Source organism: Cajanus cajan, chromosome 8 (assembly GCF_000230855.2).
Source record: "Cajanus cajan strain Asha chromosome 8, NIPB_CcT2T_4, whole genome shotgun sequence".
NCBI classification, from domain to species: domain Eukaryota; kingdom Viridiplantae; phylum Streptophyta; class Magnoliopsida; order Fabales; family Fabaceae; genus Cajanus; species Cajanus cajan.
In genome coordinates this window covers 23,682,886-23,700,687 of record NC_138524.1, presented here as the reverse complement: position 1 = coordinate 23,700,687, position 17,802 = coordinate 23,682,886, and the positions used below count along the sequence as shown (strand labels likewise).

The 17,802-nt window shown below is 33.4% G+C and overlaps 3 protein-coding genes across 4 annotated transcripts; 1 reads left to right on the top strand and 2 right to left on the bottom strand.

The window, feature by feature from the left end:
- Positions 1 to 104: 104 nt before the first annotated feature.
- Positions 105 to 1,858, top strand: CYP703A2 (cytochrome P450, family 703, subfamily A, polypeptide 2). The gene is made up of 2 exons (XM_020368588.3): positions 105 to 1,037; positions 1,158 to 1,858. The coding sequence occupies exons 1-2, from the start codon at positions 105 to 107 to the stop codon at positions 1,794 to 1,796; spliced, it is 1,572 nt and encodes a 523-aa protein (XP_020224177.2). The 3' UTR covers positions 1,797 to 1,858.
- A 1,028-nt stretch (positions 1,859 to 2,886) lies between these two features.
- LOC109806027 (histone-lysine N-methyltransferase, H3 lysine-79 specific-like protein) lies at positions 2,887 to 6,603 on the bottom strand. The gene is made up of 6 exons (XM_020368362.3): positions 6,447 to 6,603; positions 5,907 to 6,280; positions 5,624 to 5,676; positions 5,327 to 5,364; positions 3,889 to 4,501; positions 2,887 to 3,333 (listed from the first exon to the last, which is right to left on the bottom strand). The coding sequence occupies exons 1-6, from the start codon at positions 6,464 to 6,466 to the stop codon at positions 3,157 to 3,159; spliced, it is 1,275 nt and encodes a 424-aa protein (XP_020223951.1). The 5' UTR covers positions 6,467 to 6,603; the 3' UTR covers positions 2,887 to 3,156.
- Positions 6,604 to 9,512: 2,909 nt separating this feature from the next.
- On the bottom strand, positions 9,513 to 15,960 carry LOC109806572 (RNA-binding (RRM/RBD/RNP motifs) family protein). 2 transcript variants are annotated; one of them, XM_029272853.2, is made up of 2 exons: positions 14,482 to 15,960; positions 9,513 to 9,872 (listed from the first exon to the last, which is right to left on the bottom strand). In XM_029272853.2, the coding sequence occupies exon 1, from the start codon at positions 15,809 to 15,811 to the stop codon at positions 14,483 to 14,485; it is 1,329 nt and encodes a 442-aa protein (XP_029128686.1). In that variant the 5' UTR covers positions 15,812 to 15,960; the 3' UTR covers positions 9,513 to 9,872; position 14,482. The 2 variants fall into 2 exon arrangements, with proteins under 2 accessions (XP_029128686.1, XP_020224610.1); XM_020369021.3 differs by lacking the exon at positions 9,513 to 9,872 and adding an exon at positions 12,319 to 12,701 and having other exon boundaries at positions 14,482 to 15,957.
- Between the last annotated feature and the right edge of the window lie 1,842 nt (positions 15,961 to 17,802).

Here is a 17,802-nt window from a genome sequence, read left to right as displayed (position 1 = left end):
GCAAAATGCAAATCAAGAACATTCGAAACAAAGGGTGTGCTTGAAATCCTTTAAACAAACAAGTTTGTTTTGTTTTGTTTTGACCAAACACTTGACATTAGAAAATGGTTTTGGCAACGTTTATCTCAATCTCACTCCTATTAGCACTAGCCTCTAAAAATTTTCTACATTGGCTCAAGGGAAGGCCTCTTTCTTCTCACAAGAACATGGGCCTTCCTCCGGGCCCACCAAGGTGGCCCATTGTTGGCAACCTCCTCCAATTAGGGCAACTTCCACATAGAGACTTGGCATCTCTATGTGACAAATATGGACCCTTGGTTTATCTAAAATTGGGCAACATCGATGCCATCACAACCAATGATCCTAATATTATACGTGAAATTCTTGTTTGCCAAGATGATGTTTTTGCCTCTCGCCCTCACACTCTTGCTGCGGTTCATTTAGCATATGGGTGTGGTGATGTAGCATTGGCCCCACTAGGGCCCCATTGGAAACGCATGAGAAGAATCTGCATGGAGCATTTGTTAACAACAAAGAGGCTTGAGTCCTTCTCAAGACACCGTCTAGAGGAAGCCCAACACCTTGTGAGGGATGTTTGGGCCCGGGCCCAAGATGAAAAGCCCATTAACTTGAGGGAGGTTTTGGGGGCTTTTTCAATGAACAATGTCACTAGAATGTTGTTGGGGAAACAATATTTTGGGTCTGAATCTTCAGGCCCACAAGAGGCTATGGAGTTCATGCACATAACCCATGAGTTGTTTTGGCTTTTGGGTGTGATATATTTGGGTGATTACTTGCCAATTTGGAGGTGGGTGGATCCTTATGGGTGTGAAAAGAAAATGAGGGAGGTGGAGAAAAGAGTGGATGATTTTCATTCCAAGATTATTGAAGAACATAGAAAGGCTAGGAAAGACAAGAAGAAGGGGAATAGAGAGGAGGGTGATGGAGACATGGATTTTGTGGATGTTTTACTATCTTTGCCAGGTGAAGATGGAAAAGAGCACATGGATGATGTAGAAATCAAAGCCTTGATTCAGGTATTGACATTTTTTTTTTAATTTTATTTATGCTCTTTTTGTGGCATCATAAAAATGTGTGATTAAACATGTTATTATTTATGTTGAATTGTGAAAGTGACTATTGAAAATGTTGATTAGGACATGATAGCTGCTGCAACAGACACTTCAGCAGTTACGAACGAATGGGCCATGGCAGAGGTAATCAAACACCCCAATGTCCTCCAAAAGGTCCAACAAGAACTCGACACAATCGTGGGCCCAAATCGAATGGTCTCAGAATCGGACTTGCCCCACCTTAACTACCTGCGCTGCGTCGTACGCGAAACCTTCCGCATGCACCCCGCGGGTCCCTTCCTCATTCCGCACGAGTCCCTTCGCGCCACCACCATCAACGGCTACCACATCCCCGCCAAGACACGTGTCTTCATCAACACGCATGGGCTGGGCCGCAACACCAGGGTCTGGGACAGCGTGGCCCAGTTCAGGCCCGAGAGGCACTGGCCCAATAACGGGGCCCGAGTTGAGATCAGTCATGGGCTGGACTTCAAGATTTTGCCCTTTAGTGCGGGGAAAAGGAAATGTCCAGGTGCACCTCTTGGGGTGAATTTGGTTTTGATGGCTTTGGCTAGGCTTTTTCATTGCTTTGATTGGGCCCCACCCAAGGGGATGGATCCTCAAGATGTTGATACTAGAGAGGTTTATGGGATGACCATGCCTAAGGCTCAGCCATTGATTGCTATTGCTAGACCTAGGTTGGCAAGGCATTTGTATCAATGATTTCAATTTCATGTAATTTGATTAGTTGGTTGGAGTGAAGTTGGAAGTGTTGTATTAAAGAATATTTGATGTTCGAAACTTAAAAGATTTTATTGTTCAAAAAATACTTAAGTAATTTACTTGAAGATGCAAATCGAATAACACTAAGATTAATAAAAAATGACTTGTGAAATAATATTTATATTTTTATAAAAGATAATAAAATTTAAATAAATTAATAAAAAAGAATGAAATTTTTGTGGTTAAAATAAATTAATATAAAATTATCTTGTGTCCTTTATTTTCCTTTGTTTGCACCCTTGGATCTAAAGCATTTATTTTACTACTTCACAAATTAGTATTAGATATAGACTATTCAACCTCTCCCTCCCCCCGTAATTTCTAGTGTTTGTCTTTTCTGTACTTATTATATTTGAGTCTCACTAAAAAAAATATTGAAAAAACATTATCACCCTTTATTGATTCAATGAAAATATGTTTAAATAAACTTCTATAGAAGCATATCTAAGAAAATAAAATAAAATAAAAAATTAAATAAATTCCTTCATTAAGTTTAATTGACTTATACAAAAATCTACGGAATATTTTGAAGACATTAATATGAGATTTTCGACAAATAACTAATACATAAGTTAATTTTAACTTTTATGATTTTTCATTATTCTTATTTTCTTCTCTTATACATATTTATAGAATACTTATCTAAAGAGATCCTAACTTAACTCAAATTAATTCACTTTTGATGGCTCTAAATATTTAGTGCGTACTCAAAGTTTAAAATATAAAAACAAAGTAACTATCTCAAGGATTAGTTTGGCAATTGGTGAGCATACAGCTATGGAAAGATATAGCCGTATGTTGATAGCCTATCTCTCAATGAACTTAAGTAAGCAAATTGGCACAAGGTAATGAAGTGGTACAAGGCTTCTAAAATTAAGTGAAGCTGTTTTTACTTTGATTTAATTTAAAGTGCACTATGATAGCAACCTATAAATTTTATGTATAAATATATTTTTTCTTTATAAATAAACTCATTTTAAGAAAAGATTGATAATCGCGCATTGAATGGGGTAAATGATATACATAACAATAGAGGGAGAAAGAGAGATCAAGATTTTTTTTCCACAGAAAGAGAGACAAAGTCAAGTAAAAGCACGAGTTCCAATTATTCATACAAGTTTCCTATTCTACAACCAACAAACTACCGGTAGTGGTTAACTTGTTTAGTTGTTCTACATACACCTAAATCATCAACTATTGTTTCTACACAGAAACATATAATACGTATATGAACATCCAAGTAAATGAGTAATTTGAACATAAAGTAGCATGGAAAAAATAATGTGAAGAAGGTTCCTGATCAGTGGAGTTTGCCCTTTCTGTCTCTAGCAGCTTGGATCTGATCTGCAAGTGATGCTTCTTTTTGCATTTTCTCTCTCTTGATAAGCTCTAAATCCAATTTATGGAGGGTTGGCAAAATGGAATTAAAAATTTCTCCTTTAGCTACGTCACTGTTGATTTTCTTACTTATGTGAATCTAAAGACAAGATAAATATACCATCGTTAGAAGCAAAGAGGCATAATAAAAAAAATATATAAAAAAAGGTTCATTCAAAAATTTGGTCCACACACCTGACAGCAATTTCCATTTTAGTCCATATATATTTCCATTTTGTTAGAATTATTCTACTCAATAACTCATTGTCTATGATAAATTTCAACAATTCAATCATTAAATTAAAAGTTCTTATTGTATAGACAACTGTACAAAATTTTTGTTAAATTTGAAAGTCATTTGATATCTCATTTCATTAATTGAAATTGACGGATAATCATAAATATATTTTATAAATTGATTTGAATCTATAAAACAAAGTATCATATGCTTTCAAAGTTTTTAAAAATTTGTAAACTTGATCTATAAATTAAGAATTTTTAATTCAATAGTTGTTTTGTTAAAATTTAATGTAGAACATAGGTTATTCAGTAAAGTCAGTCTATCAAAACTTATTTTATGCTACTCTCATTCTCAATTGCTCTGCTGTGTAGCATTTATAAGCAGATAATAAATGAGGAAACAATAAAATCCTACCTTAGTTAATTTAGTCGCAAGTTTGAACTCTTGAGTAACTTCCAAGGAATCTTTGCCTTCCTTTGCATTGCTGCAGGGATGACTTTTTATTTTCCCTTTAACCTTAGCCCTCTCTTGATGATCTTTTCTCTTTTGAGTGAGGATTACCCTTTTAATTGCCTTTATCTGTGCTTCTTTCTCTGCTTTTGCCCTCGCCATCTCTTTTTCCTTTTCTTTTTCATTAGTACGCTGAAGTTGACGAAGGCGAACCATTTCTTCTTGTATCTTTTTGTAACTATCCCAGTCAAGTTCTTGCTCCCCACTCCCTCCTTTCTTAGCTGCTTTGGCTATGTTTTCCTTCCATGACTGAATGATATTCTTTACTTTAGTAGCTGCCATCAGCTTTTCTTTTCCCTTTTCCTCAGCCTGTAGAAGTTGATGGAGCTCCATCTGCTGTTTTATTTGATTGTAGCTATCCCAATCTAGCTCTTCCTGACCACTCCCTCCTTTCTTGGCTGCATTTGCTATGCTTAGTGCCCATGAAAACAGAAGTTGCTCCGCCATCCGCTTGAACTTCAGCCGCTCATGCCAAACACGCCTCAGTGAATCACTTATCTTTGCCTTGGTTTGATCACTGCAGGAAGTTTGATACATGATCAAAACCAGAGAATGCATTGGCAATGCTACTCATTTAATATTCATGCTAAAGACAAGATTAAACACAACCTAAAAATTTTTTTGAACACTGCAAATGAGTGCAAAAATTATTTGAGTTTGAACCAAAAAAAATACTTTAAAATAGCTTTCAGGTTCATGAGACAGGCAGTATGATCAATATCTCATTGAACAACATAGAAAATTCTTTGACATTATTACTTAGTACTTATAGAAGTAGCCACATATAAGTATGACAGCAGTTAGAGTAAACATGTATAATGGCTTCACATCGCCAGACAAATGAGAATATATATATTAATTAGTCAATCAAGCAGCAATAACTTACAAATAAAGTTGTCATATGTCTTAAAATAGACCTATAATCTAAGTAGTAAACATTTTTATTTCTCTAATCCAAATAACATATAATAATAATACGCCATTTTTTACAACCTTATTGCCTATACCATCCCGCTATAATGGTGCACAGTACAAACTTCCATATGTATCATAAATCAAAAGTCTGAAGTCTAAACTCTAAACCCAAGTCTTTAATCTCAATTACTTCCTTGTCTCCATACTTCCCCCCGTTCTAAATCAACAAAAGGAATACGTTTTTTTTGGTGAAATTTTTCTAGATTATGAACACCCAAGAGCTAAGAGTCTAAGATCATAATCCTATCCTTGTTTATTAAATCCATGATATTTTGTTTTCCATCAATAAACTACAATTTTCCATGGTGTGAGATTACATTCTTCTTTGAGGAAGCATACAGAAAAACAGTTTGACATATATGTTTACCTGTGAGAATGAGGATGTTCAGCCATCTTCTTCCTTACCTGAAACATTGTCAAGGGGAAAGAGCGGAAAAATAAATATTAACTAGATAGTAAATGAAGAGAAATGAACTACCTAAGGGCTAAGGCAACAAGCATTTGAATACTTGTTATAAGGAGAGGAAGGAACTCGTAACCAAAACATAACAATTAAAGTCATGGCAACAACAAGGCAAGTCATGTTGAAAAAACACAAAAGGATGAAAAAAAACCAAAAACTAAAAACACACACAAAAACCAAATGACTCTTACTTGACTTCACCTTGGGGTCCCTCAAGGCCTCTAAAGTTCTTTGCCTGATTAGCTCCCTGGTCTCTGCATTGTATCCAAAATCACAATCACTTACAAAAATCTAACTAACAACAAGGTTTTAAAAGCAGTCTACAATCACAAAATCAGACACAGCATAAGGCTTTTAGGGTCCATGACCATAATGGTGGTTGCATTTGTCTGCAATTCCCAACAACATCATGAATCCAGAGAAACTTCGACTGCAATTTAAAACCTTGGGTACACACATCAATGTCAATTTAAATGTAAACTACCTGCACTGTGCTTCCTTCCTTTGTTCCAAGGCACTTTTCCTTTGTTTGCCATGCCAATTCTCATTCTCCTAATCCTCTCCTTGAGAACCTCTTCACTGAGAGAGTCACCAAGGCCAACCTCCCCATTCCCATTGTTAAAGTAATCAGAAGAATCAACACTAACAATTGAGGGGTCCCAATCATCAGGACTTAGTAGCAGGTCCTCAATGGGGAGAACCCTTTGGGAGGAACAAACAAAGGTTAACTTGGAGAGTGCAAACACTTGCAGTGTTGTTGGAGGGTAAGTGCAATCCACCATGTTGGTGAAGAGGAGGCGTGAATCCGTGTTGGAAATGGGCGTTGAGAGAGAAAATGAAACGGACATGGCTCTCACACTGACACAAGAAATTCAAAGTTCAGAACTTTGCTAGAAAATGTCACAAAACATGTTCAATTATGCACATATTTGGTCCCAAAAAAATGAAATTACACACATACACAAATGGGGATGTGTTAAATCCAAATGAATTGAAGAGAGAGAGAGAGAGAGAGAGAGATTACAGTGAGTTAGAGTGAAGCATGTTGGTTGAAGTTGTGAAGATGGGAAGATGAATGAGTGAGAGCTTAGCTTAGCAACACCTAATCTTTTACGATGTAAAGGACTGGTTCTCACGAAGGTGTCCTAGGGTCATGTTTTCTAGATTTTTTTCTTTTGTTTTTATACCCCTTCTTTTAGAACTTTTTAGATTTGTTAGTGTTCAATAAGAGATTTGAAAAATTCAAGGAAATTATAAATTTATAATATATTAAAGTTTAGTTACTTTAATCAAATTTCTTTTATTTTTAAAATGCTTTCTTTTAAATTTTTGTTTCAAACTTTCTTGTTTAGACGAAGTAATTCAATTTTCTTGTTACACAAAACTTTATATTATGTTTCATTAGAGTTTTTTTTATTTTATTTTGGGTGTTATTTGAATAAAAAAAATTATCACAGAAATTTGTATTCTTTATAAAAATTTCATTATTTTAAAAATTATTTATATTTAATATCCAAATAAATCATGTTGAAATATAATGTTTTAAGTTCACGTAAATTTGAAATTTTTCTCACAAAATTTTCTATCCAAATGCTGAGAGCTCTAGTTGAAGTTTAAGGCTTTCAGAATTATTATAAGACAATGACCATCTTTTAGGTAAAGTTTTAATTTTGCAAAGACAATGACATGATGTTGATCCGTTAGACCTCATTTTTATAATAAATATAATACATAAATATTTTAAATACATAAATTATATAATTAAATTTTATAATAAATTATTATTAAATATATAATAAAAATGACAAATTAAAAGACATTGTTAGTTAAGAAAATTAAATATCAAATATACAAGTAAAGATAAAAGAATGATAATTTGATATTGTTGAAAAAGAAATTAACAATATCTTTTTCAAATTAGTATTTTAACTTATGCATTATAAAAGTTAAATATTCATTATATAATTACATATAAATAATATTATATTTGATTATATAAATTATATTATATTTAAAATTTATATGAATAGATATTTTAAATATATAATTTCTAATTTAAATATATGATAAATAATTTATATTGTGATGGAATATTATTTTAACTATTGATAATATACTTTATATTATAAAAAGTCTTACTAAAATTTTATTTAAGATGTTAATCGTAATTGTGCAGTTACGCGTTTGCTTCTCCAATGGTTTATAATGTTTTATATTTGTTCAAAACAGCATTTGGCATCACAAAATCGTAACCAGGTACATATGCATATTTCTTTGAATTTAATCGTAACAAATATTATATATATTATTGCAAGTTTGTTCAAAACGGAAACTAGTCATATACATCAAGTTCAATACTTAACCGAAAAGTTATATAAAACTTATCAATCAACTAACCAAAATGTCAAAAAATGAGCTAGCAATGAAGTACATAGTACGTGTAAAAATAGTTTACTTAGTGCATTAATTTCTTAAGCAACAAGAAATTTCCTTCTATTTAAAGAAAACAATTCTATGCTGAGTTTTATCATCAAAAAAAAAATATTAGTTGGTGAAACTAATGGATACAAAAAACAAAGATTTTAATGAGTATAGTCTTGTTCCTTCAAACGAGAGTTACGAGACCTTTAAGGAGCCAGTTATAGAAGTTGAACATGCACCCACCAAATTTGAGAAAGGAAAGAATAAGAAGAAGAATAAGAAAGGTAAGGTTTTGTCGAAGAAAATATTCTGGATTTGTTGTTCTGACATTACAGTGGAGTCCAATGAGAAGATTGAGGAGGAGGAAGAGAAGGGTAGGTTGGAGGTCAAAGGTAAGATCTTGTGTTCAAAAGTTGGGAGTGAAGCAGACAAAGTTGTTGAAGCTGTGGAAAACAGAGGCAAGACCTGCTTCCTTGTATGCTTTTCCAATGTTCAAGTCTCCAAAGGTTAAGTGATTGTGAGATGTGTGGGATATGTAAAATAATTTTATATGCTCTTGTCTACTTTTATGAAACAATCCTTTTTATTAGTTAAGAAATTTGTAAAATCTTGCATGTTTTACTAAATAATATAAAATTTAAAATGAAGAATTATAAATATAAACTCTCTTTAGGATTTGACGTTTTTTTAGTGAAAAAAAAAACACTTTTAAAAATAAAATGTACTCCCAATTATTGATTATAAAATAATTATTAAATTTTGTGATAAAATTAATTATAACATCATCTTAATTTTTTTAATTAATAACTATAATTTTAGTTCATTCTTTAAAATACAAATTCTCTTTAGAGAAGTGAGATCTCATTTTATATTATTGAATATGGTGTACCCTTGCAAGTATGTTATAAACACGTTAAATACAGTATGTTTACCAAGTAAAAGAATCAACAAAAATACAATTTTAAATTAATGACTATAGCTGCATCTACACTTACAGAGTCTATTTGATTCAAAAGTAGAGAAGAATTTTAATGACTGAAAAGAAGAAAAGTTTAAAAAAATAATTGAAAAATTTTAATAAAAAGGGATAACAAAATCTTCTCTTAGTTACAAAATATTTTAAAAACTAATTTATATAGGAACCCTTAAATTTTTAATTTGTAAACTAAAATGAAATTTATTTTAAACATTATTACATAAAGAACGTATTAAATCCTCTGCCGTTCCCCTCTCTCAAAATCCCATCCATATTTAGAGACTAAATTTAAATGATGCAAGAATTTTTGGTCTCCTTTCCCCTCCATGTTGAACAAAAAATAAAAAATTAACAATCTCCCTATATTTCTCCCCAACCAAACACTATAAAGTGAACTCACTTTATTTCAATATCCAATAACTAGCATGAAGTTGACATCAAGTTATTTACACTATTAACAAAACAACCATATACCACAGATTCTCTGCATAAATTAAAAATAAAATAACATTAAAGATAGGCAGTCATGACTAACAAAGAAGAAGAAAAAAGGCGTTAACAAGTAGTGACTGAATCTTAAAAAAGAATTGAATAAAAAATCAAATTGAGGATAAAAATGTTTATAAATAAAATAGACATGATAGACAGTTACGAAGAGTGATATCATCTTTGGTCATTATTAGTAGTATAGAATAATAGAAGTATCGATGTTGTCAAGAATGTCATTCATAATTAGTATCCAACCATCAATTATCCTTGATGCAAATTAAAAAGAAAAAATCATGAACTAATCCCGATCTAACAATGAACATTCATTCTTTTTAGATGACACCACAAAACTGACTGAGCTGTTACATGCCAGCACAGATACAACCATAACATCATGCTTTAAAGTCGTATTTTGAAAGATCATTACACCCATTACACAAATGATGCATCTATCAGCTTCCAAGACCAAATTCTCAATTCTGCTATGGGAAACCATGTTTGAAGACTGATACGAGGCCACTGTTTCTTTCTTACTTAATTACTCAGTGTTACACTCCAGCACATCTTAAGCTCCCGTTGAACCAGACCAACACGGAGGAGTGGAGCGAGATATTACCAGAAATTCAGTCAATGACAGTTATTAGAATAATAGCACTTATTTACTCTCATTTAGATGCTACACTTTTGTGGATTAAATCCAAATGAAGAACGTATAGTCAAAAGTATATTGCGAATATCAAGTATGATTATCATAATGCAAAAGAACTACAGAGAAAATGATATCTGGAGAAAAGAAAAAAAAATCCAGCTTTAATATTAACATGCTTACGAAGGGTATAGAAAACTCAATTTTTGATAAAGTAACGGTCTCTAGGAAGCACAAATTACATAAAAAGAATATTCGACAAAGCATAAACATCACCCATAAGGGTGAGATATCTGGAGTAGAAAAGTATATTCCTATTCCTATTAGAATATATACTCGCAATTAAAAATAATACTTCAGGCAGCAAAGCATCATACAATTCGAAAACCGTGAAATTATGCTACAAATAGGAGAGGAAAGGGTATAAGATGCGGACAGAAAACAGAAAGGAATTGGACACGGCCTGCCTTGCCTCTTACTTCGTCGCAGCAAGGCAGTAGTTTATGGTACTGGGTTGGGCTTTTATCATCTCATAAGATTTAAAGAATGCATATTTTCCAAACCCTAAATATCAAAAGGAATTGGGTACTACAAAGAGAATAGAAAATGCAAAAAGAAGCAAAGTTACTCATCAATCACAATCTCATGCTTCTTTATCGATAAACAGAAAACCTTCCTCAAGTAAAAGTGTGCAAGACACAGTATGTTTCTCATCTAGTCTCCACATTAGCAATCAACATCTCATGCCCAAAACACTGAAGACACAAACGACTCCTTATCATCCAACAAAACAAACTAAATCCTATCTGATGGTAAATAACAACAGCAAATCATTGAAGTTTACAAGTTCACAGCACACTCACAAACCAGCCTGGCATCATGATCACAAACCAGCCCGGCATCACCACAAGGGTAAACTCATACAAGGTGGTTTGACTCATACTCAAGGCAAGACAATAAAAAAGACAATAATCCACAGTATTCAAGGTGCAAGAGGACTACAAAATAAATTTTAGTACTGTTCAAGAGTATTAACAATCCATGCCAGTGAATAGCCATCTAGTGAAACTTGGCATTAAGTGGTGACAATAAATTCAGATAGCACGAGCCTGATACAATTAAACACAGGTGTAACGACTCAATAAGGGAAATGCCTCAGAAATAGGAGAGACAAAAATGGGATAGATAATGGACAATATCACGATTTAATCACTTGCAGAACTTATATCACATATGGTGTATTAATACAGGTACAATACCAGTAACCAATATTGATTAAGGGTATGGAATAAATTCAATTTAAAGAAATTAAAAAATAAAAGTATATTAATGTAATTTTTAAATAATATAAATTAAAATATAATATTTAAGGTGCAACCATGCCAATAATTTTAAGATTGGAGATGCCATACCACATGTTTTAATTTTAAGTATCTGAAATCAATATTACAAAATGATGTAGTAAAAATGCAACAAAATAAAAGCTGAGTGGTTAATATAGAGAATAGCACAAGAGGTTATTTTTTACTGCAAAATACCTACCAAGCTCAAAGGGAAATTTATCATAATTATATTCTACTAGTAGATGTTGCGCTTTAAATGAACGAGATAAAAGTGGGAATAGCAAAATTGGTTACAATAAGATAGCCGTGTAGTAATGCAAAAAAGATCAGGATATGAAATGATTATATGCAAGGAGATTTTGGTTTCACACCTGTAGAGGAAAAGATAAGAGAAAATCAACTAAGGTGATTTGACATGAGAAAAAACCACTGGACGAAATGATGAGAAGAATATACTGCATGGATTTTAGCCATGTCAAAAGGGAGAAAAGAAGAACAAGAAGGATATTTACAGGTAATTATAAAAGGGAATCTCATGATTAATAATGTCACTAGATATTTGGCTTTAAACTAATGACATCAAGTGATCCATGTAAACAACCTCACAAAGAGGAATAAAAATCTATTGTTATTGAAGAATAGAAATATTTATATATTGTTGTGAAAACACCAATAATCTATATTAAAAGAAATTACTAAACTCAACGTGTTACATTTCACAATAAAAGGATATAACCACTTCCCAATGTCAGAATTATTTTGCAAAGACACAAGGACTTGCCCAATGCGTAGCATTAGATAGTAAAGAGTCAATATGACAAATTACTTTATATCAGACAATACTTACAAAATGCTGAGACAAAACAATCGATATCAACCCCCAATGTAAGAAATATTAGATTAGTTAAACTGCTTGTTGGATGAGAAAAGTTGATTTACCACTAAAAATTGTTGCCACCATTTAAGTTAAAACAAAACTTACATTGGACAAAAAAAATTATTAGGTGATCACAGCATCAAATCATCAGGATATAACACTGCATTAGAAAATATTGATACACAAAGCAAAACGAAACAACCACAACATTGAACAACTGTTGAAACTAACCAAAGGAAAATGTAACTAAATACAAACTCCTCTAATAAAATTCAACATAATCCAAAACTATATAATTAAAACAAAGGCTGTAACAGCTCAGATGATCCAGCTAAAAGTACATAACTAGTCTATCTCAATAGCTTTAACTAGTAACATTCATTAGAATCAAGGCTTAAAAAAGCAGCAGATGAAGTCAAGAGGCTGTAAAAGTACAGGCTAACACATTCATTACACCAGAGCACATAGTCTGCAATCACGCAATCACCAGAGGCACACAAAGCATCTGCGCCCAATAAGCGATACACCTGAATCAAACATCCATTCAGCTCAATTCATCATTTCACAACCATCATTCAAAGTACATTGTTATATTGTAAAGGCAAAGACAAACTGACAAAAGAAAAATAAACAAATCATTGCTCACCCTTTCTCAGGAACCACATGAACAAACAGCTCATGTATAAGTACAATGTTAAATATAACCAGCAATACAATTTGCAAGATAATTTCAGGAATGAAAAACTAAAATGCACAAGAACCATGAAGATATGAAGGAAAATTGAAAACACATACACGAGGAATGTAAAACAAACAAGAAATTTGATAGAAAAGCAGGGGAAGACAAACAAAAAATGAAAAAAGCAAGTGTACAAGAAAACTGCACAAAACACAATAACAGATCACATAAGACATGATCAAATCAGAGAGAGAGAGGTCACTCTCAAGTCAGCGACAATTACATTCTACAAATCAAAAACAAAACACATACACAACACACATTCTATGCTGGATAAGCACTGTACAAGAGTTTTCACAAGTTGGCGACTAACCCCATGTTTCCACAAATGACACCAAAACACCCTAAGTAATTTGGGATTGTATAGCTATAATTCATAAAGAGAATTGACAGAAAGAGTAAAACGAGAGGTAGTACTCAGAAAAATAATCAAAACATTGTTCCCAGTGACAACCTTCCAGCACAACAGAACTGCATAAAGCCTCCCTGTTGTTTGTTGAGAAAAGTTATTTTGAAACAGAGCTTTACCAAATCACTGCCAGCCCCCTTTTCCAAGCTCCCAAATATTAATAAATGAAACAAGAAACCAGCTCATCTATTTATCTACACGAACACACTTATATTGTACTATATTCCAAAACAACACAAGATCTTTCTCTTTCTCTTCGCATAAAGACAAAATCCATTGATATTTATTAGTTCACACTCTTTAAAAGAGCTAGATTTAATATAATGAATGAATGGTCATTGTAATTATGAAAACAGTCCTTATACTTAATTACTAAACACATTAACTGTTGTCCTTTTCTCTTTATCAGACAATCCAAGTTATTTGGTACAGTACATAACCAAGAACACAGTGTCTTGACAAAGTATGAACAAAATAAACTATATAAAAACAGATCATTAAACAAATTACAAATTAAAAATAAAATAATATAAAACAAAAATCAAAGTAAAAAAGAAATTAATAGTCTCGATTGAATTCCACACCAGAAGGATTTAATCAACATACAACTCATCATAAGATCACTAACGTCAATATAGGATTTATGAAGCTTGCATTGCACCAGAGAATCACAACATTCATTGATCGGGTTTACAAAACCACATATCAGCTACATGATCTCCAACAACAACACAAGCAATTGAGGATGTTCATTTCAATCTAATTAATATTTTGTAATATCCCAGCAACAAGGTCAACAGATTGGGACAAGGGAACTAAGACCATTACTACTGAAAAAGTAAAAAAAAAACACACCAACCAATCAACAAAAACAACAAACAGCAGGGAAACAAATTAAATTGACTTCAAAGGACTAGTAGATCTCATTGCATACAACCAACTCATCCACAAAGCCTACAACAAACCCAATAACACCAAAACTAAAACAAACTTGAAAAGCAGGTAACAAAACAGACACAATACACAACCCAAGTAAAACAACACAAAGCAACAACATAACCAGGCCATACAAACACACACACAAAAACAAATAAACAAATCAAGCCAATAACTAACAATACAAAGAAAACATATAAACTGTATAAGGCAATAAAACTACCTCAGTAGTAAGGAGGCACATTGGGATACATGGAACCCGGCGGAACCCTAGGCACAGGTGAAGCCCCAGAAGGAGGGTGATGTTGATTCTGGTACCCACCCGAAGCTGATAAACTATAGTGTCCTCCACTATCCGGATACCCTCCACCACCACCAGGCATTCCACCCGATCCCGGAAATCTATACAAAGACCCACCACCAGCACCAGCACCACCACCAATTCCTCCACCAGCACCACCACCAGCACCAACACCTACACCTCCACTACCCCCTCCCATCCCACCAGCCCCACCAAAGCCCGTCGACCCCGGCCCACCGTACCCACCATAAGGCCCACCCATTCCACCACCGTACCCACCGCCAGCACCCGCCATAGACCCGGGCACCGGATTCGACGAATTCATGGGATGATGATTCCCCATGGGAGGCTGCCCACCAAACCCACCATAAGAGCCCACCCCCACAGGAGGCCCATACTGCCCAGGCCCAGACCCGGCATTCGGCGGCATCCCCATGCCCATCCCCATTCCGGCCCCCACACCGTCCCCATGCCCATGCTGAACATTCCCATGGGCCTGGGGCCCATCGGGCCCAGCCCGCTTCCCCTGCTTGCCATCAGTAATGGCCAATTTACAACTCAACTGCCTCCCCTCAACAGTCTTCACAGGCTCCAGCAACGCAGCCTGAGCCCCTTCGGGAGTCTTGTAAACAAACAAAGCGAAACCCTTCGACTTCCCCGTTTGCTTATCGAACCCTAAAGGCCCCTCCTCGATCTCGCCATAGACCGAAAAGTGCGCAAGAAGCTTGTCCGCGGGGAGGTCCGGCGGCACGTTGGCCACGTAGATCTTCCGGAGCGCGACGTCGGCGGCGTTGGCATTCGACGCGGAGTTCCCGGCGGCGGCGAGCTGCGTGACCGTGACGCGGCCGTCGATGCGCTTGCTGGGCTCGCGGAGGGCGAGGAGCGCGCCGTCGACGTGGCGGAACGTGACGAAGCCGTAGCCCTTGGACTTGCCGGTGGCCTTGTCGAGGATGACGACGGCCTCCTCGAGGTCGCCGAAGGTGGAGAAGAGCGAGCGGAGGCCGTCGGTGGTGGTGTCCCAGCCGAGGCCGCGGATGAAGAGCTTGCGCTGGGAGACGTCGGGGTCGGCGGCGGCGCGCACGGCGGCGAGGACGTCGGGGTGGCGGGAGACGGCGTCCTGAAGAATATCGAGTAGCTGGTCCGGCGAGAAGCGGTCGATGAGCTTGCGCGCCTCGGAGGGGGAGAGTTTGAGAGGGTCGGAGGAATCGTTGAAGCCGTTCTCGTCGATTTTGCGCTTCTTTGTCAGATCCATGGATGCAGAGAGTGGAGGATCCGTTCGTTAAACCCTAATATGCTAACCCTAACCCTAATTTGGCGCTCTTCTCAGAATCTGGAAACTGAGTCTGAGAGTGAAGAGAGAAAATGTGGTGAAGATATTTGGGGCATATATACCCGATGTGGAAATTGGGCCTTTTACGTTGGTCCAGTGCATATGTATTTGAGTTCCGTCCAATCTAATATTCTGATTTCTGGACTCATCTTCCCAACTAAAGTTACAATATATTTTTAGTTTTTACATATTTAGTTTTTTAAAATTAAGATAACAATTTAAAATTATTATTTTCGGTCTTTTATTTTTAAAATATTTTTATTTAAATTTGAATTTCAATATAAATATTAAAACAAATGTTTTAAAATTATAGAAATTAAAAAATGTTAATTTTAAACTTAAGAGATTAAAAATAAATTTATCTAAAATTTGAAAGATTAAAAATATATTTAAATTTATAATATATTATTTTTATTGAGTGAAGGATTAATAATATGCTTTTATTTTTAGAATTTTTTTATTTTGTTTTTAGTTTTTTGAAGAATTTCTTTTATTAATTTTAGTATTTGAATTTTGGTTGTTTTTTAGTTTTAGTTTTTTAAACTTTTTTATTGTTAAGATTTCGGTCTTGGCATCTAATTTTTTTGTTTATAAAAAAAATTAGAGACTAAAATGAAATAAACACGTGATAAGATTAAAATTAAAATTAAAAAAAAAATTCAGAGATTAAAATTAAAATTTAATTATTTTACAAACATCAAATAGAATATTTATAAACTATAAAAGGATAAAAAAAATTATAGAAACCAAAATTAAAACTCGCTCAATTTAAAGAGACTAAAAAATATATTTAAATTTTTATTTTAAATTAATTATTTTAATTTATAAAAAATTTATTTATTTGTTAAAAATTAAGAGTACACTTTTTTATTTAAACTTTATTGAAAATTAAAAGATTACGTAATTTTTTAAGTAATTGAAAGCAAAATAATGGTAATATAATTAAGATGTGAGCAAAATATTATGATGTATCAATAAATAATATGTATATATAGAGAGAAAGGATGATGGATTGATTTATTTCATAAGTAAGTTATATAAACTTACTCCGTTCCATAACTCATGTTTTATATTAAATTTTAACGATCCAGTTATTGAATTTAAAGTTATCAATGCATAAGTCAAATCTGTAAATTTTTTTAAAAATTTTGAAAATTATTTGATACTTCGTGACATTAATTCAAATTGATAGATAATCATAAAATTATTTTATATTGAATGTTTATTGTAAATTACAACTTTATATTTTTAAAGTATATATAACGTAAATTTAATCTATGTATAGGAAGTCATATTACAATTATATAACTTTTACCAATTATTAAATTGTCAATAACATTTTTAAAGCTCATTCACAAGTATGATTTTACAAATTTTTTTATTTTATTCAAGGTTTTGAGAATGAAAACTAATATATAAAGTTTTATGACAAAAATAATTAATTATTTTTAATGATAATCGATTATTTTGTTCTTCCTAAATTTAAAAATCTACCAAGAACATATTAATCAATTATTCTGAGTAATAATCGATTATTCCATAAATTTATTTATGAAATAATTACTTATTTTACTGAATAATTAATTATTACAACAAAGTTCCTCATATTATCGAAAAATAGGGTAAATAAATCAATTATTTATAAAAATAATTGATTATTTTTAGTGAAAACTTAAAAGTTACGAGTTGTGCAAAGAAAAACACAACAATCTGTCATAGTAGAAAACAAGTTAAATATTTACACAACATATGTTATTCATTAATACAATTAAAAATACCTCTTGCAAAAGTAATACACAACCAACAATATATCTTTTCTGTATAGGTTTTGTATAACTTTAAAATGTTTGACTTGAGAATGTATACAATGTTTGATACATTGATGAATGATGTTATAATGTTATGATATGTGA